The following is a 27531-nucleotide window of genomic DNA, read 5'->3' as shown; positions in this document are numbered from 1 at the left end:
ATAATCAACCCGTGTCATTTGAACACTGAGCATTGCACTTTAAATGGACTTTTTTGTCTTGGTGCACTTCAGAAATAGTATCTGAGATGAAATGAGATGTTTTGTAAGTCGTACTCACTCGCGTTTGGTATATATGGCATGACCTGCCAGTTCCTCTTGACTTGTGTTTCCTTGGTACAAAGCTAAAATCACAAAAGAAAACAAGAAGAGATGATTGTATAATATGGGCTTTGGAAAGAGTCATGTTTGCACAACAAAGCCCCACAAACCTTTTTCAAACCTTTTGCAAAACAAAGTTGAACGGCACATTCTAGGTCCCACGAGCTGGACGGCAGGTCCTGAAGCATCTCGAAGGAGAATCTGAGTTTATTGGGACAGTCGTTGAAACACGACTCCTCTTTGAGCGATATGTTCCTCACCACCGGCATGGATTGAACCCAACACCTGCTGACCCTGATGCTGAACGGGATCCCATCAATGCCTGGATGGGAGATCTGGTGAAGAGAAAGACATGCGTGTTTAAATCTAAAATCAAACCTCAATCATTAAACTTGATTTTTGATAAACTCCACCTCCGCTGGTCCTGCGGGCACAGACACAGAGACATTTAATACAGGTTTACTGGAACACTTGAGCGGCACACGTGTGTCTGAAAAGACGACAGCAGCAAATCAACACGCGCATGTTTCCATGCATGTTAATACGCATTCAACAGATTGACCACCGCTGCTCTTTATCATTTTTTACATTTATACAGATTTTTGCATTTGTTTTTTTGTTTTTTCTTCATCTGAATATTTCTTCAAACGAAATTTGGTTAAGTTGGAAATTTGGTTGGGAAATTTTGGCACTTTCTAACTGAACACAAAAAAATAAACAGGTTAAATGGTCCTGAAAAAAATAGTCATCACGGTCAAAAATAAGACGAATTTCATCCAGTGGAAGCGTTTGGTACTGCAGCCAAACAAAATCTTATTGAAAGCTTATTTTTTGAGATATCAGGCTCAAATTTTGAACACAACTCGTTTAGATGTTTTTGATTTTTCACTTTTTTTAAGTTCACTTTTAAAATCTTTTTTCACTTCAGCAATAATCTGCCGAGTGTCGTCTTTGAAAAGAGATCAGATTTCCAAATTTGCAATGAGAATCATTTATAAATCAAAAAAGAAAATGTGAGGTCTACCAGTGGTTTTCTGCCTAAATAAAAACTATATAGTTTAACATTTGAAAGAAAAAAAAGAATAAAAATTAATAGTATTGTCATTTTGCTGTATTTAAAATAAAATTATTATTATTTTTATTATTATTGAATAATTGTTTTTTATTTGTAAGTACAATAGTATTATTGCAACAGTAGTATTTATTTATTTGTTTATGTATTTATTTATTTATTTAATAAATAATATTTGTAATAAAATTAAAATAAAATGTTTTTTGAATAATACAAATAATAACAATAATACGCAAAGTAATTGAAGGCAAAGAAATGAAGACAATCAAAAATTTTAATATTGTAATTGTACTGTTTTCTAAAATATTATTATTAAAGTATTAGTAGTATTAGTATCCAAAATGCTAAGGTAATATATTTGATTTTATTTGTGTAATTTTTATAATTAAAAATATATATATGTTTAATAATTATAATTATTGTATTATTATTATTAACAACAACATCAATAATAATAATAAATATTAATAATTGTTATTATTATTATTGTTGTTGTTGTTTGGACATACTAAATGGGGAAAAAACTAGGGGACAATTTTGTCTAAAGCGCATAACATGCTTGTTACTGAACACTGCAACGATAGGTCATGCATCACAATGCAAGTATAATAAATGTAGAATATGAGCCTTTGAACACATGAGAATGATCTACCTCCGCATAGACCCTCTTGTCACTCTGAACTTTGCTGCAGGAATCCAGAGGGGACCTGAAGTCTGGAGACGAGAACAACAGCATCTCGAACGGATCCGCTGAAGAAGAAGTGGGTGCCGGTGTCGTGCGCTCCACCTCCGCTGGTCCTGCGGGCACAGACACAGAGACATTTAATACAGGCTTACTGGAACACTTGAGCGGCACACGTGTGTCTGAAAAGACGACACTAGCAAATCAACACGCGCATGTTTCCATGCATGTTAATACGCATTCAACAGATTGACCTTGCGAAAATTAAAAAAAAATATTTTTCATTGGAATGGTACGAAACTTGGTACAGGTTTTGGCGCATGCTATGTGAACATGGACATGATTCGAACAGGTTGGAACAGGTTTAAATGATTCGAACAGGTTTAAATGGCTCTCTTTATGAATGATAAAGCGGCTCTTCGTTACTGTGTTTACCCTGGTAAAAACGCGTGTGTGTTTGTTTAGTGTCGTGACTGAGTTTCGCTGGCTAAATAGTTGGGCGCGGCCTGCTGTATTCATTAACGGGGTATTAGGCGTGTATATAACTGGTTAGTGCACCGCGGCAGCGGTCGCGGCTGCCCTCGTGTGAAGCCCTCATCGCGTGAAGACCAAAGAGTGTAAAGACCAGCGACTCTACCTGTGCGACTCCACCGAGCAAGGACACCGACAAGGCACTTGAGTATTAAATTCTTCTTGTTTATCTATTGTTGTTTCCTTTCACTTCTACAATTTTACGTCGGATCTTTCTGTTTGTGAGCTCCTTTACACTATGTGTTTTCAAATCCCTACTATTACTAACATACGTAAATCAAATGTCACACGTCGGAGGCGGTACAATCCTAACAATCTCCGTACCCTTCCGGTGTCTTCTAATACTTTATTCTCTTTTCCTATTGGTCTCTGGAACTGCCAGTCCGCTGTTAACAAAGCTGATTTCATTACATCTTTTTCAAGTCATTCAGGTCTCAGTCTATTGGCCCTGACTGAGACCTGGATCAGACCAGAAGACACTGTCACACCTGCTGCCCTCTCAACTAACTACACTTTCTCACACAGCCCCCGTCCGACCGGAAGGGGTGGTGGTACTGGTCTGCTCATCTGAAATGACTGGAAATTTGATCCTTTACCACCTCTATTTGACAACAGCTCATTTGAATCACATTCAATTACAATCACTAGTCCTATAAAAATCCATTTTGTAGTTGTATATCGTCTCCCAGGTCAACTTGGCAGTTTCTTGGAGGAGCTTGACGTGCTACTCTAATCCTTCCCTGAAGATGGTACTCCTCTTGTAATTCTTGGATACTTCAACATCCACCTAGAAAAACCTCAGGCTGCCGATTTCCACACCCTGCTTGCATCATTTGACCTCAAACGAGTATCTACTGTGGCTACTCACAAATCAGGTAACCAATTGAACCTTATCTACACACGCTACTGCTCTACGGACAATACACTGGTCACTCGACTGCACGCCTCAGATCACTTCCTCCTCACTCTCAACCTCAACCTGCCTCAGAACACAACACGCACTCCTCAACAGGTCACCTTTCGACGGAACCTACGATCACTTTCACCCTCTCACCTATCCTCTTTGGTCTCATCCACACTTCCTCCACCTGATCAGCTCTCAACACTAGATACTAACAGTGCAACTGATACTCTTTTCTCCACTTTAACATCCTGCTTGGACAACTTCTGTCCCCTTTCCTCCAGGCCAGCCCGCGCCACACCCTCTGCCCCTGGTTATCTGATATTCTCCGCGAACATCGTACTAAACTCAGGGGTGCAGAGAGGAAGTGGCGCAAATCAAAAGATCTGACAGACCTGGGTCTTTATCAATCCCTCCTCTCTTCCTTCTCTGCTAATATCTCTACTGCTAAAATGGCTTACTATCACAACAACATTTTCAATTCTTCTGACTCTCACATATTTTTCGAAACCTTCTCCTCTCTTCTTAACCCTCCTCCTCCTTCATCAACCCTAACAGCTGACGATTTTGCCACATTCTTCATAGAAAAAACAACCACCATCAGCGGCCAATTTACCAATCCACAAACTGACACACACATTTTACCAACAAACGCACACATTCTACCCTCCTTCTCTCAACTTTCAGAGGCGGAAGTCTCTAAACTCCACCTTTCCAATCGCCCTACTACCTGTCCGCTTGATCCAATCCCCACTAATCTACTTCAAGCCATTTCTTCCTCAGTTGTACCCACACTCACGCACATCATAAACACCTCTCTTCACACTGGTACTTTTCCCACAGCTTTTAAGCAGGCTCGAGTAACCCCACTGCTTAAGAAACCCAATCTAAATCCAGCACATCTAACAAGTTACAGACCGGTATCTCTTTTTCCATTTGTCACGAAAACACTTGAACGAGTTGTTTTCAACCAGATCTCCTCCTTTCTTACACAGAACAACCTCTTGGACAACAATCAGTCTGGTTTCAAGAGCGGACACTCAACTGAGACTGCCCTGCTCTCAGTAATTGAAGCTCTGAGACTGGCAAGAGCAGCTTCCAAATCCTCAGTCCTCATCCTGCTGGATCTGTTTGCTGCTTTTGACACAGTTAACTACCAGATCCTCCTGTCAATCCTAAAGATGAAGGGCATCTCGGGAACTGCACTCCAATGGTTCGAGTCTTACCTCTCAGGTAGGTCCTTTAGGGTGTCATGGAGAGGTGTGGCATCTAAGACCCAACATCTAGCTACTGGGGTGCCTCAGGGCTCAGTGCTTGGTCCACTCCTCTTCTCCATCTACATGACATCACTAGGATCTGTGACTCAGAAACATGGCTTTTCCTATCATTGCTACACTGATGACACACAACTCTACCTCTCATTCCAGCCTGACAATCCAACGGTAGCTGCTCGTATCTCAGCCTGGCTAACAGACATTTCTGGCTGGATGAAGGACCATCACCTTCAACTAAACCTTCCGAAGACAGAGCTACTTGTGGTCCCGGCCAACCCAACACTTCATCACAACTTCTCCATTCAGCTAGGCTCGTCATCCTTAACTCCATCACGGTCAGCTAGGGACCTTGGGGTTGTAATTGATGATCAGTTGAAATTCACAGACCACACTGCTAGAACTGCCCGGTCCTGCAGATTTGCCTTGCACAACATTAGGAGGATCAGGCCCTTCCTTACAGAGCATGCTACACAACTCCTTGTCCAAGCACTTGTTTTATCCAGACTGGACTATTGTAATGCTCTCCTGGCTGGTCTTCCAGCTTGCTCTGTCAAACCTCTACAATTGATCCAGAATGCTGCAGCCAGAGTAGTCTTTAATGAGCCAAAGAGAGCACACATCACTCCTCACCTCACTACATTGCACTGGTTGTCAGTTGCCGCTCGCATTAAATTCAAGGCACTGCCGTTTGCCTTCAGAACAACCACTAGCACTGCTCCCTCTTACCTAAACTCATTACTTCAGACTTATGTGCCATCCAGAAACTTGCGCTCTGCTAACGAATGTCGTCTTGTGGTACCATCACAAAGAGGCACAAAATCTCTTTCTCTGACCTTTACCATGACTGTTCCCTGTTGGTGGAATGATCTGCCTAACTCAACCAGAGCTTCTGAGTCAGTAGCCACTTTCAAGAAACTGCTGAAGACGTATCTTTTTCGGCAGCACTTGATTCAGTAGTACTAACACTTTCTCTTCTCTTCTATTCTATAAAAAAAAAAAAAATGCACAAAAGTTAAACTGAGAGGGGTTATAGCACTTGCGTATTGTTGTCCTACTGTTAGTTTAACTGCTTCTATTGTTCTCATTTGTAATTCGCTTTGGATAAAAGCGTCTGCTAAATGAATAAATGTAAATGTAAATGAATGAGTCATTGAATCATTGGTTTTGCCTGATTGATTGATTTATAGGTAATATTTTCAGCAAAAACAGACAATATTGAGTCTAAAATAACCCAATATTATAAATTCCCCCTTGGTCAATAATTGTAGTGTTATAAGATAATCAGTGGTTAAACTAAAACTAATGTTAAAACTGGGTACATTCGATTATCATGAAAACGCATCCCAGAGAACGGTCGACTCGGTACCCATGTGTTATTTACCCCTAGGTTCATTTTTGGCCGGAATTGTCCTTTAAGAGTAAAATGTAGAAGTGCCGCCCCAGTTCGAGCACTGAGGGAGATGGTAAATCCACATTGCATTACCCGAGGAGCTGGTGTTGTTTCTGAACCACAGCTGGATGTGTGACACGTTCAGGCGGATCTCAGAGTAGCTGCTGATGGATGTGTTGTAGTATGACATAACCTTCTGTCTGATGTCTCTAGGATCATCTGAGATCCCTTTTTCCTTCGGGGATATTCTCAGGCTATCAATGATTATAGGGTTGTTGGACTGTAGGAAGGAAAGATGCATTAGAAGCTGATATACAGGATGTCTGTCATTTTATTTATTAGGTTCTACAATAAAAACAGTACAGATTTTGTAGTTCATTTTTGATGATCATGCTCACCACAAATTTGACGTCAAGACTCGCGTTGATTTTCCACTCAGTGTTTGGTGGACCTCTGAGGAACAGTTTAGACTTAGATGGCAAATGCACAGACACATGCCTGAAAGAAAATTACACATTTGTAATGTTTTTGAGAGATGTCCTTATGTTCAAGGCAGCATTTATAGTGCCCCTTTATGCTCTTTTAGATATGACCTTTCATGTAGTGTGTAATAAAGCTGTTTGTGAATGTAAACGTTCTGAAAATTTTAAAGATTAAAGTTCTGAAAATTTAAAAGATTAAAGTGCAGATAAATTAAGTTTTTGTCTCCTAAAAGAACCGATCCTGAACTGAAACGAGTCGTCAGTAATTCCAGTCTCACTTCATGTTACATGCCTATGCAACAATGTAACAAATTTGCGGTCTCTGGTCTTGATTGGGTGAACAGCGTCTTTTAGCCCCGCCCTAAAACACTGTAGTTTATCTGCGACTGGAAGAGTTTGTTTTGTGTTGTTCGTGTCGAGAAGACGCTGTTTTCTGCTGCTAAAGCAAATCCACTTTGATGAGATTGATACGGTAAATTAGAACTAGATTAAAGACGCATCTCTCTAGCCAAGCATTCACATAATGCTTACCTTTTATACCACTGTTGAATCAGATCGAATGCATTAATATTATGAACAGCAGCTATGCTAATTATTTCCCATTTGCCTTTCTGCTGTTATCTCGGGACGCTAGTACCGAGGTAAATGGCGTTCGTCAGCTCCAGTTTGTATCCAGCCTCTCACGGAGACTTCAGAGTTCCCAACACCTGCGATGAGATGACTAAACGCCTGTGAAGAGACGACTCGACGCCTGTGAAGAGACGACTCGACGCCTGTGAAGAGACGACTCGACGCCTGTGAAGAGACAACTCAACGCCGGCGATATGTTATGCCCTAAATTAATACATGATTAACTAACTGTATTTTTTCTATGTACTTTTCTGAAATGCACTTTCTGTAAAGCTGCTTTGAAACAATATGTATTGTGAAAAGCGCTATACAAATAAATTTGAATTGAATTGAATTAAATCCTACACCATCATTACTGTTCGTATCGATGTATACATGAATATCAGTCACATGACCTGTTACGTCATCCGCTCTTTTTCCAGTTGACTGCCGCCATCTTGAGTACCTGCCGAGTACTGTCTACAATACTGACGGCATTAGCTAGGAAGCAGATTTTCTCTGTTTGTTTCACTTTATACATAACCAACTTTGTTTATGTAAACCCTGTGTGTATTTGACAGTATTCGGGCAATAAGACTAGAAAGATAACTTTGTTCAGTAACCTGTCGCTGTTGTTAGACAGGCTTAGTGCGCGTGCGCTTCGGGTGTACGCGCTGAGAAAAGCGCTCGTGAGAACCGCGCATCAACACATGAATGACTTGTTAGCACATGCAAAGAATGAACTTATGTGAACTGCATTGTCCCGTTCCTCTGCGTTAACATTTGATGTGAATATACGTCGCGTTGTAGCCTATGCTGAGACGGAGGCACCAGAACTGCAACTGATATCAGTTAATCGCGATCTCACATCTCTGTTAATATCAATTAAGCTGACTGCACAATGAATCTTTCATAATATATACACTTTGTTTGTTACAATTAGAGGATTTGTCAGCATACAGAGCTCTGAACAAAAAGTCCATTTTGAGCATAGAGGTTTTGAGCGGTGAGGGGAGTCTATCTTAAATGCTTCTGATTGGCCTTTGCGTTGAAGAAATCAACACGTATGTCTGTGATTGGCTACATGGCTCAACGCTGCAAACGTGTTTTAAAAGGAAACTCTGCCCTGTAAATCGTCTCTATTTTGTTTTAGTTCTTGTTGCTTTTCTGCAAAAATGTATTAGTTTTTATATGTTTTATTCCTAGATATTTCCAGTTTGCGGGAGTCCCGAATCGTTTTACTCTCCCTGCAACGCGCACACACACAGAGAGTGCATTGCTGCTCGCACTCGGCCATCAAATCTAGTCCCGCGCCGCACTCTTTTGCATTGGGAGTGCACGTCTCTAGATCAAGGGCCCGGCCCGAGGATAGTGACGGGAAATATCGGGCCGCAAGTTCGGGCTCAGCCAGAGAATAAGCTCTAGTTCCTTTGCGACTGATGTATCGATCTTGCCGAATCAGGTACTCAAGATGGCGGAAGACAAGTTTTAGAATTGAGTGACGTCCGTGAGGAGACGTTGGTGACATCATCTGATATTCATGTATATCAAGAGCTGAGACTCAGATATGATAATGAGCATTTGGTTTCTGACCAATCACAGCAGACTGGAACATCTGACCAATCAGAGCAGAGTAGCTCTCAGAGAGCCCGGGCTTAGAGAGACTGAATCCTTGTACGAAGTGTTTCAGACACTGAGAGAAAAGAGCCGATGCTGCAGTGGATATTATGAGAAAATTAAAGTGTTTTTTGACCTTAGATGCATTTAAACATATTGTGGGAGACCTTTAAGATAGCATAATAGGGGTACTTTAATTATTTAAACATTTTGACTGGTAGTGTAGACGGAAGAGAACAGATTTATTGGAAGATGTGATAGGAGGTCAGATGGTACAGTGCTGGTAACCAATGAAGAAGCATTTTGGACCAATGGAAGGTAATACAGGAATTTTTAGAAACCTCCATGGTGAAGTTTACAAGATGACACTGACCTTATTTTGACGTCGTCAGGAATATTAATCACGTGCAGCTGTTCTCCAGGATGCTTCATGTAACATGATTGCAGCTCATTGGATGACTCGAACAGGTCCAGCTTTATGAAGTGTTTTTCTGCTGGTGTTTCTGGCTGCAGCTCACATATGGAGGGTCGCTGGAAGAGCTTGCCTGGAAAAGGCAGCGTTTCAAAAATGATTGGATCACTGATAACACACACAACGTCAGAGCCAATGAAGCAGCAGAGAGTCTGATCTTACCCGTCATCCCAGTGAAACTGATGCCACTGGGATCTCGTGCCGTGGTGAAGGATGTGACTCCTCCATACTTATCTACGGCCCATTTCAGAAGTTCAGAATCTCCGTCTGCCGACGGGACAACTTCTGTCGGATGAGACTGAGATATACTTCCCAAAAACTGTATTGAAGTCCCATTCGTCACCTGTGAAATAGATGGGAGTTTCCTTTTAGGATAAGACACAATATAAATCTGCTTCAGTCTCCACATGCAGGCCAGTCTGTTTCTGTGGTGCAGTGGTTCAAAACACTAAATGCAAATAATAAATAGGGCTGGGTAGGCCTATCGAGTTCGGTACTTTTTAGGTACCGACCGAATTGCCTCGATACTACCGAGTATCGAAACATGTCTTGTTTTTCGGTACCAAATTTCGGTACCTAAGTGGTTAATCTCGTCAACGTCAGTGAAACAATAAACATGCAGCATGATTGGCTGTGGCGGAAAAACACTAGTTTACGCGGCTGCCCAGAGACGTGCCTCGTCGCACGTGAGGCTGTAGTGTGTGTGTGTGTGTGTGTGCGTAAGCGTCCCAACCCAGATATATAGAAAATATGTGGAAATGATCAAAAGTGTACCTATGTACCCGACTCGATGCTATAAGCACCGATGCAATATTTTCGACAAGATAATTGCTGCCAAGACCGGCAACACTGTAAATCTGATAAGGCACTTAAAAGCGCACAGAATACACTTGGGAGTAGGAAGTTTATCCGTCTTCGACTACAAGAACTGGAGCACGTCACATATGAACCGAAACTCAGCGTATAGGATACTTGCCATGCAGACATGAGAAATACTTCTATATATGTTCAAAATATGTCTACTTTTCCATACAGGCGCGCGCGCGTTCACTACTGTAGGGATGACGAGTCAGCATCGCAAATTCGCAACAATCATCTTTGCAGCCAACACACTTAGTAAACACTTGTTCATTAATAAACAATTAAAATATCTTTAAAGCAGCTTTACAGAAAATGCATGTCTAAATTACAATTTAAAGTGATCTGTTATCAGAGGTGACTGTGTGTAATGCATTTCAATTAAGTTTCATTCAGTTTCATTGTTAAACAATGCATTAAGTTAAGGCAAAACAATGAGTTCATTGAAGTAAAGAATACATGTTGTTAAATGATTAGGAAACATAGAAAACTTTAACATTGGTGCTTTTTTACAGACTCAAAATATGAGTGTAAAAAAGTCAACAAACTGAAAAAATTAAAGTTTTTTTTTAGGTTTAGGTAATGTTATATTGATAAAATTGGTATCGAAAAAAGTATTGTTCAGGAACCGGTATCAAAGTCAAGGTATCGGTATCGAAAATTTTGTTACGATACCCAGCCCTATAAAACAATTACTTGATATAAATTTTTTCATAACACTATCTGTAATACTGTTTAAAGCCTGTGAATTACAGTCAGGCACTCTCTCCTAGATGGCAGTGTCTGTCTGCTTCATCTACTCAGAAGAACATTTGAAAAGGAATGTTTATTAAGTTCCGTTTCGAAAGGTTCGGGTCCCGTTCGTGCTGAGCTAGAGCGGAGACTCAGATCGTGGAGATCCCAGAGGAGTCTGCTGGCAACCAGCCCAAAAGAGCCAAAGAGGATTTACCACCTGAACCCTCACAAGTCAAGTCAAGTCACCTTCATTTATATAGCGCTTTTAACAATATGGACTGTTTCAAAGCAGCTTTACAGTGATAATAGGAAATTAAAGTAACAGAGATTGTTTTGGCTTTACAGCAGCTCTAGAGTAAAGTTATTGTCCAGCTAAAGCCAATTTTGATTGATTCACTTCGCAACGATCTTTAGTTATTAACTTAGTGGCCGCTAACACGACACCGTTCTAACAGAAAACCTTTAATGAGATCCGGTCGCTCATTTGCATAAAACAGTGCCTGGTGGCTCTGAGAATTTTTATCGCTTCAGCGTAGCCACGTGGATCGGAATAATCACGACACCGTTTTATCAGTACAGAGGTAATGGGAAGGAGGCCTTCACAAGTGAGAGACTAGTTGACACTTCAGGACTGCATTGTCGTCGTGTCCAGGCGCAGGTCCTTCATCAGATCCGGATACGGCCTGGATGCAGTAAACCTCGGGATAAAAAGAGAGACTCACAGCCTCGCTGCCCCACATATTTAGAGCTGTTGGGTGTTACGAAACGTGCTTCGGCGACGCTTCAACTGCCGTGGGACCGTGTGAGGGAATGGTCCACTCATGGCAGGCTTGAAATTGTTCCTTTCCGACCATAATTCCCCAGCTGCCATGAGCCTTCCATTCCTGCCCGATCTACCCACTGAGATCAATAAGGCGTGGAAGAATTCACATTCAGCACGCATCTATCGCCATCAGCCAGCAAACTATGCTGATGTTGAGGGGATGCGTGAACATAAGTGTGTGTGGATGCCCCAAATCGACAAGGCGTTCGCGAACTATCTCTCCGCTTGGGAGGCAGCGACACTGAAAGCTCGGTCCTGCCTTACAAGCCACTTGACACATGACATCTCGCTTGAATAGCAGGGCATACTTTTCGGCAAAAACAAATAACGAATATCGAACATAAAACTAACTTTACCGCACTCAACGCATTTCATGCATTTGAAATCATTAGCATTCAGCGGGGAGGGAGGCAAGGAAGGTTTGGATGGGTGGGCACAGTAATTCGTTTGGGGGGGCATCGCCCACAAATGCCCCCCCTTGGCACCGGCCTTGAGCAGATATCTCATGGGCGTTGGCAGGCCCTTTTCTCTAGAAGCAGTATGCGCATGCCTCCACCCTTTAGAGCTGAGTATAGTAGCTAGTCTATCCAGCTAGGCCTTAAGTTGAAAAGGGGGTTTTCCTCTGAGCCCCTTAAATAAAAGAATTCAATTCATAAGGTCCCTTGGGATTAGTACAGAATACAGAATATGTCTTTTAAAAAATACAAGATAACAGGCCTCGACCCTGATACATTACTCAGGGTCATGCTGATAGTACTTGTACTAGTACAGCCTTGTTGGGGTCATTATTTAGAGTACTTTGTTGCAACTCATAGCTCGCATGTTTTCACCCTTCACCACCCAGGCTCAGGTAGAGAGAGATTAGTTACTCCCTACCATTTGGGATGGCTGAGTATGGTCCCTTAGAGTCAAAACACTGCCCGGGCTGACACCCGTGACATTCGAAGCTGTAGACCTTACAGTAGGGCTCCTCAATAGTCTGGTAGCGTAAGATTGTACTCCCCTTGCTTTAAAGGGTCGATAGTAACCTGAGTACACTGCCTGTGGGCAATGTTAAATAAGTATAACCAGGCCCACAGAAATGTCTGTGAGAACACCTGGCTTCTGAGGCTTGCCTTAACAGGCCTTCTTGTAGGCGGCTCCCTAAAGAGTTGGATGCTTAGCATGGCAAAGGCATTACGTAACACGTTGCAGGCCCCCGTTGAGCCTCCCTGATTCTAGCCCAGAGCCTGGTTAATACTTATCAGGTTGAGCATAGTGCTCCAGAATCTATCTGAGAATTGCTCTGTATGAATACTTAGCTCCCTAAGTCTGGTCGGAAGGTCGAAGGACTCTCAGGAGGCCTCACTGTTAGACCTTTTAAGAGTGCACAGCCTCCACGGGGCTTGAAGTACAGTATAGATCAAGGATCGAGTAGAGTTACTCCCCTGGTTTGCAAGGGTTAAAAAGCGCTATGGTGAGTTCTACCCTCCAGGATGCCCATCTCTATGATCTGGTCTGTGAGCGATTACTGCCACTATATGCAGTCCTCACTATCGGATGTCTACACAAATCAAGGAATACGACGCCTATCACTGTATTCATATATAAGCTCCTCAGTATTATCAGCAGCTATCGCATTTCTCAGGAGCGAATTACCCTCCTCCCTCCCCAGCTCCACCTGTCTCCAGTCAGGATTTGGCATTATGATTCCCCTTTGAATCAGAATAAATTCTCAAATTATGTTGTACTTTAAAATCTTGAATTAAAGATATCTGCAATACATTCATGTTGGTTCTGTTCTGTTTACCCTAAAGCCTGTTTTATGCTTCTGCGTCGAATCGACGGCGTACCCCCGCAGACCCATATCCATGCTAGGCTGCTTGCCCAGAACAGAACCATACCGCCAATCCAAACTGCATGCTAATTGTCGATATTATTCAACGATAGTGGTTCTGACAGAAGTAAGGCAGATAATGTAAAAGACTCTGTTTAGGAAACAGACGGGTTGTTGGCAAAGACTAGGCCAGTAAATTAGACCAGGTCCGCCTCCCTGGTGGCATGTGGGGTTGACTTTGTGTCCCCCTCAGAAAGTGACTGGACGGCACTCCGTCCAGACCTCCTGGCCATATTTCCTTAAAGGAACCCCTTCAACGGAAGTTGTTGGTTCCAAGCCTTTGAGCAGCCATGGTAGGCCCTCATTGTATCGAAGGCCTCTCTGAGGCTTATATCTTGGGCAGTAGGCTTAGGGAATACCGTCACCTCTCTGTGCTTTTATACAGTGCTCTGTGTGTACATATATGTTTTTACACTGTGCTTATCTTGTAAAAAATATCTGCATGTAATTCTATTTCTAATTGATAATCTATAATTACAGTCTTAACCCCTTAAACCTGTCCTTACCTGACCCATTACAATTATTTTGTTCATGTTTTCAATACAGTCTAGTTAAAGACATCAAAACACAGAGATTTGAGGTTAAAATAGTGTTGATATATTCTGTATATTTATTCTTGGTAATGGTCAGTGGTGTTTATTTGTGTCTCATTGATATTTACATGCTGTTTCTCCAGACTCAAGACAGAGCAACATGAATCCTCCAGGCCATCATAAAACAGTAAATTTTTAATATTTTGAAGCTTTAGAATTCAGACACATTCGTAGCTGAATTTTATAAACGTTGTTCGCTCCCTTTCGGTTTTGCACTGTAACTCCATTGTGCTCTGTTTCACAGCAATCTAATAAAGGTTAACAAGTTCCGACGGTGGAAAGAAAAAATTGAAGAAAACAAATTGTCATACCGGGCTGTTTTGTTTCGAGTGCTCTGGCACATCTATATTCTACACTAGTTAAGTCTGTTTGCAAATTCCCATGCGGTCACAGGCTAAACAAACAGGGTTAATTGCCTCTCGAAACAGAGCTGAAATGCACAGCTGTGTCTGGTTTTATTGTCAGACACCTGCCAGCGGATCCCACGCGACGGGCCATTAGTTCCACTGTTCAATATAAAGACGTGGATGTAAGAGTCTTTGTGCTGGCAGCTCGTCAACAAACGTGTATGCATTCTTTGCCATGTACAACATCTCTTATTTGTAGTGATTTACAAACGAACTGTTTTCATCTAGACTGAATGCACTGGTACTCACTATGATCTTCACTGCAGGGTTTTCCTGAAGCAGGACCCGGATGGTTTCTGTGGCTGTAGATCTTATGATCAGCACAGACGGGTTCGCTGCAGTTACGTTGAGGGAGAAGAACATCTGTAGATCCTGTGAAAATACAAGAACGGTTTCTGAAATTAATATCTGAGCCCATTAGCTAGAAAGATGTACCAAATAACTGACTTTCTATCTCGCAGTTCTGACTTGTTTTCTTGCAATTGCTAGTTTAGGTATAAGCTCAGAATTACGAGAGAAAAAGCTTTCACAGTAAACAGCACGGTATATTTTCCAATTTAAATATATATATATTTGTTCATCCCATAAACATTATTGTAGTATATAATTAATATAAAATGTATGAAATATATATGTATATATATATATATATATATATATATATATATATATATATATATATATATATACACACACACACTCCCTAATAGACACACACAAGCGTGCGCACACACACTCACTCACAGACACACATTCACAGACTCTCTCATACACACACACACACACACACACACACAGACAGACACATGAACACACACACAGACAGACACATGCACACATACACACACACACACACTCTCTCTCTCTCACTCACACGCATGCATGCACGCACACACACACACACACTCACACACACTCACACACGCTCACACACGCTCACACACACACGCGCTCACACACACACAAATTGACACATTTACATTCAACAAAAGTACATTTAAATAGATATATCTCAAATATGAATCAACAATAAACACATGCAATCACACACAGACAGACACATGCACACACACACAGACAGACACATGCACACACACACAGACAGACACATGCATACACACACACAAACACCTGCGCTCACACACACACACACACTTTCACTCACATGCACGCGAACACACACACACACACACACACACACACACACACACACACACACACACACACACACACACGCACACACGCTCACACACACACAAACACAAATTGACACATTTACATTCATCAAAAGTACATTTAAATAGATATATCTCAAATATGAATCAACAATAAATGTTATATAACTTTGCTACCAATAGCAAAGCTTTAGCAACCATGGACAAGCATCAGAAAACGCTAGTATGCGGTTATAATCTCAAGTGTACTGGGTGATTGTGAAGATGTGTTTGTGTGTACTCTTAACTGTCACGAAACGAAAGCACAGTCCAGTGATCCGATCCACATTTCACGCGTTTCTTATCCCACACACTCGCTTCAGATCAGATCACTCTTTCTTTACCAGCTGAGGATCTGAATCTGAAGACATGCACAGAGTAAAGTTGGAGTAAATGAGACACAATCTGATCCAGGCGGCAGAAATTCCCACAGGCTCTTTTCCTGTGATTAGGAAGCACAGAAATCACGCACCATAAACATTTGTGCTGGTCTGGCAGTGGCGTCGTTGTTTTGCAGACATTCAGACGCGCTGAAGTGAGGACTGGAAGCCTGGGCTCACAAGCTTTACCTTTATCTTTACCTGTGCTTTACTGCGGTAACACAGTGTACAGCTAAAATAACCCATGCACTTACACTATATACTCAACTGCCTAGTAGTGTATTCATTTTATAAGGTTATTCAACACGGCTACAGTGCATGAAGTGTCCAACATTCCAAACTTCCTTTTCCCGGTTAATTAAGTGCATCATCCGGGATTTTCAAGGCCACTTTTTCTTTTTTGGGACTCTATTTATACAGCACAATGGAAAAGAATAATGCAAACCTTAAGACTTAATCAAGCCTGTCAGTTTTTTTTTTTTTCAAAAATTTCAAAACATTTCTAAGGTCTCTAAAAGATCAACAAGATTTGCTGATAAATCTGTCGCACACAATCTACTACAGTCTAGTGATAGTGTAGACTCTTTAGCAAGTAAAAGCCTTTTAGTATAATTGTTCAACGTGTTTTTGTGCTGTGAAATCTTTCTTATTTTGAACAAGTAAATGTAAGGATAGCTTTGATATTGTTAGTAATATGTCAGCTGGACTGAAGCAGGTTTAGATATTTTAGAAAAATTATGAGTATTAATTATGATCATCAGGCTTTTGAGGAAGGTTTATTTGTTCATCTCTCAATCATCATTGTATTGCATTGCATTATATGTTTTAAAACTACAGAGCTTTGATCATAAAACGAAGCGTTTAAATTAGTACAGGGCAACGATTAATCGCATCCAAAATAAAAGTTTGTGTTTACATAATATTTGTGTGTGTACTGTATTATTTTGTATATAAAATATACATGCATATACATTTTGCAAAATGTGTTATTTATATATACAATATTTAAATATTTTATATTATTTATATATAATTTATATAAATTGTAACATGGATTTTCTGTAAAGCTGCTTTAAAACGAATGTGTATTGTTAAAAGCGCTATACAAATAAATGTGAATTAAATTGAATTGAATAATATAAATCGTGTATAAATATATATTCAGTATATACTGTACATTCAAATATTTCTTAAATAAATACATGCATACGTGTGTATTTATATATACAAAATAATTATACACAGTACACACACATATATTATGTAAACACAAACTTTTATTTTGGATGCGATTAATCGCAATTAATCGTTGCCCAGCACTAATTTAAATATCATCTCACTAAGACATTATTGTTTTTATATTTAGATGCATTTTATGTAAGTAGTCACTATATTTCTGTTCTAAAGATCTCATTGATTTACATTACAAGAGAATTTCATCATATTTGGTCATATAAATATCGGCATCCAATCAAGTTGCATATTTTTGCTCAGTTTTTCCTCCATGTACTCACTATATCATACTGTGCTGTATATGCAAATAAAGGGTTAATAAATTGTTCAATTAAAAAAATAGGCTTTACAGGGTGCAGGAGAATATTGACATGCTCCTCTGTAATAGACTGTAAATGAGTGGCTTTAATAAGACTATAATGAATATTAGGAATCTTGAAAATAAAGATGCATCATTTACTAGGAAATGAGATACTAACACGACTGACATCTGTTTTCAGATTTATATTATTCATTATGCGTCACAAAAGTGTTAATTACATCATTGAAGTTGCTGACAAACAAAAAAAGCATCAAGATGGCAATTAAATAATATTAATGCACACTGTTGACAAAAATATGACGCTGCAAGATATTACAGATGCACTGATGTTTCTAGAAGAAAAATGCAGCAAGGGTTATTTTATAAGTTTGACACATTTCAATGAATAAATGCATATAGATTTTTCTGTCGGAAATGTCGGAATAACATGTTTTCAGTTTGCCAGGGCTGTGAGTCCTTCAGACCTTCTAAATTGGAAAACAGGATGAAAAATTGCAATTCCAATTAGAATTCAACAAAGTAAAATTAAAATGGAGACATATTTTCATTTTGCAGTATGAATCACCTATGTTATCATGGATTCCATCCAATTAAATTTCAAATATGTTGTAGCAATGTTCAGGGAAGAAGGAGGCGGGAACCGGCGAACATTCAAATAAACTTTATTTAAAAAAAAAAAAAAAACTAAAATACCGCCAGCAGCCCCTCGTGGAAGACTGCTGGCTTACCTAAAATAAACATAACGGCCAGCAGCCCCTCGCGGACGACTGCTGGCTAAAATAAAACACAAATACAAAAAACAAAACTCAACTAAAACACAGGCCTGTTCCTCTCTCGATCATCAACGTCGTCGCTCCTCCTTTATGCTTCCGCTCCTCCGTGAGAGATGCGAGACCGGTGTGCTTCACAGGTGTTGCTCATTAGCAATCGCACCACCGGCCTCGCGCCGTTCTCTCACGTCCCTCGGCCGTCCTGTTCGCCACATACCCCCATCGCCCCTCACAGGCCGGGGGGTACCCACGAGCCTGTGCCTACTCCCCCCCCGGCGGCGGCGATCCCTGGGGGCTATGGACCGACAAGCCGAGGGAAACGGAGACGGAAGCATGAGGAGCGACAGATCGAGAGAGGGGAGAGAAAACAAAAAAAAATTGGTCCGGTTCCCACAACGCGCTGCCATCTGGTCCTCCACCAGCTGGGCGATCTTCTCTGCGGTGCCTGGCGGTGACGCTGGGTAGCCCTCGGTGGACGGCGACGGCTCCTCGGGTGCCTTGGGCAGATGGTAGGAGTCCCCCGCTCCCTGCTCCTCGCCTCCATTGGTGGACGGCAGCAGGCTCCGGCCCACGGCGAGCGGCGGCGACTCCTCCTCTCCCTCCCGGATGGCAGCCGCCCCTCCAATACCCAGGCGGCCAGCAGCGAGCTCGACCGTCTAACCGGCAACTCACTCCAGCGCACCGCCTCGAGCGTCCATGGCCGCGAGTCCCCCGCTCCCTGCTCCCACCATGCTCGATGGCACCGCGGATTCCCCAATGGGGCGAGGACTCTCTGACAGCGCGTTCCTCCCTCTTCCCGGTTTTCGGCACCAGTGTAGCAATGTTCAGGGAAGAAGGAGGCGGGAACCGGCGAACATTCAAATAAACTTTATTTAAAAAAATAAAAATAAAAAAGAATAACGCCAGCAGCCCCTCGCGGACGACTGCTGGCTAAAATAAAACACAAATACAAAAAACTAAACTCAACTAAAATACAGGCCTGCTCCTCTCTCGATCATCAACGTCGTCGCTCCTCCTTTATGCTTCCGCTCCTCCGTGAGAGATGCGAGACCGGTGTGCTTCACAGGTGTTGCTCATTAGCAATCGCACCACCGGCCTCGCGCCGTTCTCTCACGTCCCTCGGCCGTCCTGTTCGCCACATATGTCATGACCGATTTCATTTGGTTTCGGTAGGTTTCTTGATGAAGATTAGTTTAGAATTTTTTTTTTTTTAAATTACAGAAAAACTTTATGTTTTTTAACATTCCTGCAGGGTTGGTGAATTAGGTTGTAAAAACACAATACTTCATGAAGTGAAGGAGGTAAAGATGAACAGAACACAAGTGACCCGGTGCACATCGACCTCTTCAAACATGTTAGAGAGAAACACTTGTTTCCATGCAACGAATGTATCGACAAGACCGTGAGCGGAGAACAGCCATGAAGGTTTCATGGAGGAATTAACAGAGTAACGAGTGTTCAGTATCTAGAGTCGCTGTATCATCGAAATCTGACTCTACGAGACTGAGACTCAGTCCTCTGTGTGGCTTTACACCGTCTCTTAACCAGACACAACACCATACCAGATGCGTCAAGTCTATCAAAAGTCACGGCCAATCAGAAGAGAGTGTGGGCGGAGTCTCCCTGCAAAAGCACTGCACTCACAACCAAATCAATCAAAAGTCACGGCCAATCAGAAGTGCGTGTAGGCGGAGTCTCCCTACAAAAGCACTGCACTCACAACCAAATCAATCAAAAGTCACGGCCAATCAGAAGAGAGTGTGGGCGGAGTCTCTCTGCAAAAGCACTGCACTCACAACCAAATCAATCAAAAGTCACGGCCAATCAGAAGAGCGTGTGGGCGGAGTCTCCCAGCAAAAGCACTGCACTCACAACCAAATCAATCAAAATTCACAGCCAATCAGAAGTGCATGTGGGCAGAGACTCTGAAAGTGCACTGTAATTGCAACCATTTGGAGAAGTGCATCAAATTCATATATATTGCACTATTGTCACATTATTAAATGGGACCTATTATGCAAAATTAACTTTTATAAGCTGTTTGAACACAGATGTGTGTAAACAAGCAGCCTATAATGGTAAAAATCCACCCAATACTTTTTTTAATAATAATTTTTTTTATAAAAATAAAAAAAAACAGATGTGTGTAAACAAGCAGCCTATAATGGTAAAAATCCACCCAATACTTTTTTTAATAATGTCTATAAATCATAAACAATCTCTCCAAACGCGCAGATCCAGATTTCCCCCTACTCTAACGTAAGCCCCGCCCATGACTGTAGACGATCTGCTCGATTAGCATAGATCCCGCCATGAGTCGCCGTTTCTGTTTCCTCGCTGAGATTTACAATCTCTGAGCCGAAAAAACATTACAAATGTTCTGTTGTTTGATGTTCCTAGTTAAAAGTTGCACATAAACGCCATTTGAATTCGGCCACTTGAATACGAAAAGCTCGTAATCGCGTCTTCAGAAGTGGGAATTACGAAACGTATGACAGCACATGAAAGCACTAGGAGAGTTATTATTATCCCGCCATGCTCACCATGTAATTCATAAACTGGCATTTATTATGCACAGTACAGTCAGATGACAGATGATAATATAAGGCTGAACACCAATGCTGACAGTTTCTGTGCAGGAGATTGCCCGTGTTGGCGGTATACCGGATCATGAGCTCTCGAAGCTCAGCCCTCTTCTTGAAATCTGTCATAGAATACAGTTGTTTGTTCACAGTTTTAAATGTTCTAATGTTCTTTTAAATGTTTCCTTTATTTTGAAGATCTGAGGTAAGTTATCCATTGTTGTTTTCAATACGGCTATAAAGGAAGCACATTAAAATTGAAGCACATAATCATTAACTATCGCCGTAGTTTGTATGTTGTTGTTCCAGCCACAACGTCGCAGAGAAATGGAGATGGTCTCTTGTCGTATATCGCGTTCACGGCTGATTAGGACAAAAACTCAAAAAGATTAACTAGCTAACACGGAAAAGAGTCCTGCGGCCCTATCTTGCACCCGGCGCAAATGACTTTGTACACTGACGCATGTATCATTCCTATTTTGCACCCGCGCAAAGCGGACTTTTCCCTCCACAGACACACGTCGGTTAACTAATGCCGAGTTCAGACTGCACGATTTTAGCCCCGATTTTGGCTCGCCGACAGGTTTTGAGAAATCGCAGGCAGACAAATGCCCGAAATCACAGGCAAATCGGTGCTCGTTCACGCGAGTGACAATCACGCAGTGTGAATGAGCAAAGACGCGATCTGAGAGAATCACCGACGAGTCGCCGACGCCTGTGAGATATTTAGCATGCTAAATATCTGGACCTGTCGGCGACTCACAATCCTGCTGTGTGAAAAGTGTTCTGACTGAAAACTACATCGGCGATGACCGACAGCCAATGAGAGAGCAAGATACAGGGCAGCATGATGTTCAGGGAGGAGTTATAGACCAGAATATCAGTATTTTAATAGATAGGCCTAAATTTACAATTATATCAAACAGAAACAAAGCACAAACATTTGCATGACCAGCAGCAACAGCACATTTGTAAAATTATTTATTTACCCCCAACTCTCTTTGCAAAACACAGTCCTTGCACCCCTCGTCTTCCCAACCATTTCCTCCTGCATAAACTGTTTATTTTTCTCATTTTCGCTGCAAATCAGCGCCCAGTCAATTTGGATCGCAATCTTCTCGTAGGCTATCATTTTTAATTACAAATTCAGAGTCGCGCGAGAACTCCGGTCTCACGCACGCGTGATCTTCCGTTATTTCCTTATCACTTCTCGCGTTTGTTTGGTTGTGAAACGTAGTTTGCGGACCAGGGAGAAGTTGTCGGCGATTCTTTCTTTTGTAAAGTCATGCAGTGTGAAACCTCCTGTCGCCGACCCATCGTGCAGTGTGAACACACCAGCAACTGAATGTTACCCCAGATAGTCACGCAGTGTGAAAACAACAGTGACACGATTATTTTGTAAATCGTGCAGTCTGAGCTCGGCATAAGAAATACACTTGCGCTCCCCGGGGCGGTTCAGCGCAAAGAGGAGGCGTGTTCCGGCGCAAACTTTCCCTCATGCTATTTTGCTGTTCTATAAAACAATTGCGCCACTGACCAGAAAAAACCTAGTCTAAAGTCAATGGCGCGTTGCGCGTACATTCAGATGCTATTTTAAGCGCGCATGCTTGGCCATAATACAGAGTGTGAACAACGCGCATACACTGTAGATGATTCTCTCATCTACACAGATGCATTTAACTTTTTGCAAATTATACATTATTATAATGAAAAATATTAAAACACGAGGGAAATCATTGTTGTGTCCATGACGATGGGGAAAATAGGCATAAAGCTTACACATTTACCCAAATTATTATACGCATGTTTAACCGAAGCTAATTTGGGTGGGTTTGTCCATTCCCCAATGTCACTTCTCTTTCTTTTACGGCCCTGACGAGAACATCGATCTCCTCGGCTGAGAACTGATTCTAAAGCGCGGCTGGTAAATGCGCCGTTATAATAGTATTGCGCCATGGAACAAGCGCACCTCGTTCATCATGCTCTTAAAGGGAATGTGATATAAAGCTCTTATTGGTTTGTTTCCCGTTACGCCCAAACCACACCTATGAATAATGAAGCTACTTCAGACAAACGCCATTTAGATTTGCGCCGGGCGCAAGAGGCATTTATCCCGCCGGGAAAATAGCAACAGCGCCGGGATCAGCCCACAAAGTTACTTGCGCTTTGACACTTGCGTTTCAGATCGTTAAAATAGGGCCCCTGATGTTGTGTCTGGATAGGACACCAGTGTTAGACTGCTTACTCCACAAACATGCTGTCCAGCAAACCACCGAGAACGATCCATCCTCAGATCAATCAGATCATCTTAATGCTTCCTCAAGACAACATCAGGCACGTCTTTTCTAAATGTCGACAAAAAATGATTGCGAAATGACGGCTTTTCCATTAATCGATGTTATGCAAATAAAAAACCTAATTTTTTCCTCTCGCTATAAGTCATTATAAAAATCATGGCGACGGATGTTGGTGGGTTTACGTTAGGGCTGCACAATATATCAAAATTATCGAAATAACGCAAATGTATATATCGCGATATGCATTTCGCAACGGCTTGCAATAACTGATGTTAAAATAACACTTCTTGTGATAAAGTAAAACACTGTTCACTTTCAGAAGTTGTAGAGATGTTTTCTTGTCACAAAAGGAATGTGAAAAACAAATGTAGGTTATATAATTGAAAATATATTTTAAATATAATTTAACACTCTTTAAGCATTATTGTATCACATATCGAATATCGCATTATTTAATGAGTTATCGCATATCGCATTTTTCTTCAATATTGTGCAGCCCTAGTTTATGTATATCACAGCCACCGCACTGGCCATTATTATTAACCGAAGGAGACGTGTGTGTGTGTGTGTGTGTGTGTGTGTGTGTGTGTGTGTGTGTGTGTGTGTGTGTGTGTGTGTGTGTGTGTGTGTGTGTGTGTGTGTGTGTGTGTGTGTGTTATCCAAGCATTAATGGCAAGGAAAGACTCTTATACTTATACATGAGGAGTTTCTGGGTGTTTCTGCTTCCAGCTCGTGATTGTGGCGTTTCTTTGCGGTTAAGAATCCAGTATTCCTGTAATCCGTTTGTCTTTTATGAGTTTAATAAAGAACTCTGTCTCGTATTCTGTCCAAACACACCGCGTCATCTACGTCAGGTGACTGTAAATGCCCAAAAACTGTTTCCATTGCAGTTTTGCGAAATAATTCTTTTTTGAATTGCCTGAAAAACCTCCTCATGCGAGCGTAAACACTTTTTTGCGGTAAAAGGGAGTTTTTGCGAAATTGACGTGTTTACATTGGGTGTATTTTCAATTCGCAATTTCAATTTGCGCCATTTGAAGGGTAATGGAAACGCAGCTATAGTGAGTCTCAGATGGTGAAATCTGTCCTTCCATCTGGAGTCAATCAGACAAACCCGGACTCGCTCATACTGAGAGCAAATCTACTCGTAATCTCCACACTTTCCTCATCACCACACCAGCACAGGAATCAAGTCTGAGTAAATGAAAACTGCAAACTGCCCCCTGGAGAACAACAGTTCATCTACGATGTCAAAGATATTAATGAAAGTCATATGCAAAGAAGAATAACAATGACTGTAATGATCTTGTTGTGTTGGACCTCCTACTTTACCTCCATTAGTAGATCAGCGGTCATAAAAACCAACTGTGCAAGAACACAAGAAACTTTCCACACAGATTTCTAAAAGCCTTCCTCCAAATATTGAGTTAAAGAAACATTGCCTATGGCAGTGTTAAAGGAGTCTGTGAGACATCAATAATACACACTTCATAAATCTGAAAGAGCAACACAAGAAAAGCCTTCACTGGGGGAAACACATTGAATTGCGCAAAACTCAGATTGTCTTTTCAATTAAATCGGCCACAATTTGGTTTGGAATGAAGGAAAAATTACTCTCAAAGTAATTCAACACAGATAGACAACATGTGAATTTCATTAGCACAAAACAACATCAATTCAATTACAAACTAATATGAATTTCATTCCTTTTTGTTTAAGTTAATTTCCAGTTTCATAATTATGAATTCAGTCCATCATTTGAACCTTGAGAAAATACATTTTCTCATCACAAGTACATTTTAGCACACTTTTATGTTTTCTGACACAATTGCATGTTAATTTCAATTAAATAAAAATGTGATAGTTTAAAGTAACACCAGGTAACTTTTGCTCTCGGGGTCCCCTCTACAGTTGGGAAACAGTATTGTCCTCTACTACTGTCGTAAACTCTGTCATCGTGCATTTGTTGACAACCATGATAGCCCTGAACACTGTAGGAGGAGGTCACATGCAGGTGTTCTGCTTGCGTCGCGTGTGAAATGTCTTCATCCCAGGTACAGTGGCATATATTTCAGCATGTCATATGAATATAATTTCATGGGTTTTATTTGTTTTATAGCGACAAATGATCGCGATGATCACGTTTACAAGCCATTGTCATTATAGTAGCCTAGTCTATTGGTTACCGTTTTACTGAATCTATATGATACTTCAATGCAATGGTTGAGTGGTAGATAATAACCATATATCGTCAATATTATAATATCAAGCTACCATAAATAAATCTGCAAATTTTACAAATTGATTTGCATTATAGCTTTAGGGCAAGACAAATAATCATTACCTGATTCATGAAGATAAACGGAGGATAAGATAGCTTCCGTAACATAGTCAGGCGGACAAAAAACACCCCAGACTACGGGGTGTCATTGGTTGTTGCGTTAAATGTTACCCAGATACAATAGTGCTATTTTCTGATTGGCTAACAACACCAGACGAACAACACCAGAGGAGACGCGCTTGATTCATGCCGGTTCCACAGTGAGACGGCGCGGCCAGAGTTTTGGCATATTAAATATATTACAAATAGTTTTTCAGCGTGAGAAATACAATGTGTGGCGGGAGAGCGTGACAAAACACCGAAATGAGTGACTGTCACGCTCAATGCGTGACACTTGACAGCCCTGCGATTTTAAGGAAGTGGGGGTGGTGGTGGAAGTGACGTATATGCCGTAAAGCAGTCGAGTTTTGTAGTTCTCTTTGTTCGCCGGTTACTACCCGAAACCAGAAGTTTAAAAGTACGATTAAAAACGCTACAGACCCCGTCAGGCTATGGCAGACGTGTCATTCAACCTATTGTAAGTCGATGTACCATCACAAGACACTTGGAAATATATTATGAAGGTTGAAAAGTTACCTGGTGTTACTTTAAAGAGTTTATATATAGAATAGAATTAGCTGAACTTTAAAGTGTTTTTTAGAACTTCAGTGCATCTTTATATGTAATTTCATAATTACTTCTATTGTCTTTGGTTTAAAGTGTCCAGACAAACATTTAACTTGAATGCCATTTCTATTTAAAATTGTATGTCACACATTTGTAATGATGAAGCTATAAACTAGTATATTTACAGTATTAAATGTAATATTGAAAAACACACTACAGATTTAATTATAGGTTGAGCAGTTGCTCATTATCATTTAAAGAAACATGCACTGAAACGAGTCGTGTGAACAGAGCTGTTTTTGAGGAGGTTAAAGGGTGTTGTTTAACACAACCATTGAGCAATTTTAACCAAAGTGTGTTACAAACTTTACATGAACACCCTAAAGAATCACAGCAACTTGAGGAAAATGGGCATCCATCCTTTAAAGTAAAACCGTTAATTCGACATTATTGTAAGTGCACTTTTTAAGAGTGTGTTAAGAAACAGTCATAAAAATGTAACTAAGAATTAACATTTGAAGAACACAAGTGCATGTTAAAAAAAGATTAAGGAAATTAATTCACAAGGAAAAAACTGAGAAAATGTTTTAAAAAAAACACCGTCCAAAAATTCGCCTTATCTGAAACTGAGTCTCCAGTCAACGAGATCCGCAGTAAGACCAGCATACACACACACACACACTTCATAAATCTGACTGAAAAAACACAAGCATCACATTTCAGCTGGAGTTTCCCAGCAGAGACTCGGGACTGGGATTGATGGGATGAACTGAACCTCAGCACAGCGGGTCGAGCTCAAACAAACACTGAGAACCATCGCTGCAGAGTTGCATGATGGGAGCGTTAGCTCTGGAGATTCATGAGTGCAGGGAATTATGTGCTAATTACAGCGTTGCAGAAAAACACTCGCAACAGGACACTGACCTGAAACCAAGTGCCAACCTTCTCTCTCATCAACACTGAAGTGATTAAACCGCAGTTCCTCCACTGGCCACTAGAGACCGGCTGCAGAAGAGACTCAATCCCATAAACCCTCATGTTAAAATGCCCAACTTTACAGCAGAATAAAACATGTTTACAGCCCGGTGCAAAAAGTGGTTTATATGGATAATTTTGCACTTCATGACGACTGTGAGGCAATAGTTTAACGAGAGAACACAAAAGTTTACGAGTTTACAAATGAATGTAAAGTTTCTCAGAGGAACACAATGGTTTCACGAAAAAAACACGAATGTTAATCGAGCGGACGCAAAGTTTCACGGGGGAACTCGATAATTTTGTGAGCAATCACTGAAACACTGAAGT

The 27531-nt window shown here is 41.1% G+C and overlaps 1 protein-coding gene across 6 annotated transcripts in view; it reads right to left on the bottom strand.

The window, feature by feature from the left end:
- The window catches only part of eng (endoglin), a 68025-nt gene that overhangs the window by 12846 nt on the left and 27648 nt on the right, over window positions 1–27531 (bottom strand). For all 6 annotated transcript variants that reach the window (XR_013196922.1, XR_013196924.1, XR_013196923.1 and 3 more), the window contains exons 4-11: window positions 14731–14853; window positions 9352–9532; window positions 9091–9262; window positions 6408–6507; window positions 6103–6289; window positions 1884–2029; window positions 270–494; window positions 119–182 (exon numbers count right to left, since the gene is read on the bottom strand). Coding sequence is in view for 3 of the 6 variants with exons in the window: in XM_077213900.1 (XP_077070015.1) it covers window positions 119–182; window positions 270–494; window positions 1884–2029; window positions 6103–6289; window positions 6408–6507; window positions 9091–9262; window positions 9352–9532; window positions 14731–14853 (1198 nt within the window). In the remaining 3 variants the exon portion in view is untranslated. The remainder of the gene's footprint in view (window positions 1–118; window positions 183–269; window positions 495–1883; window positions 2030–6102; window positions 6290–6407; window positions 6508–9090; window positions 9263–9351; window positions 9533–14730; window positions 14854–27531) is intronic.

This window comes from Siphateles boraxobius, unplaced genomic scaffold, assembly GCF_051911475.1.
Source record: "Siphateles boraxobius isolate OS27281-9 unplaced genomic scaffold, OSU_SipBor_1 67, whole genome shotgun sequence".
In the NCBI taxonomy this organism is placed as follows: domain Eukaryota; kingdom Metazoa; phylum Chordata; class Actinopteri; order Cypriniformes; family Leuciscidae; genus Siphateles; species Siphateles boraxobius.
This window is presented reverse-complemented; position numbering and strand designations above follow the sequence as displayed.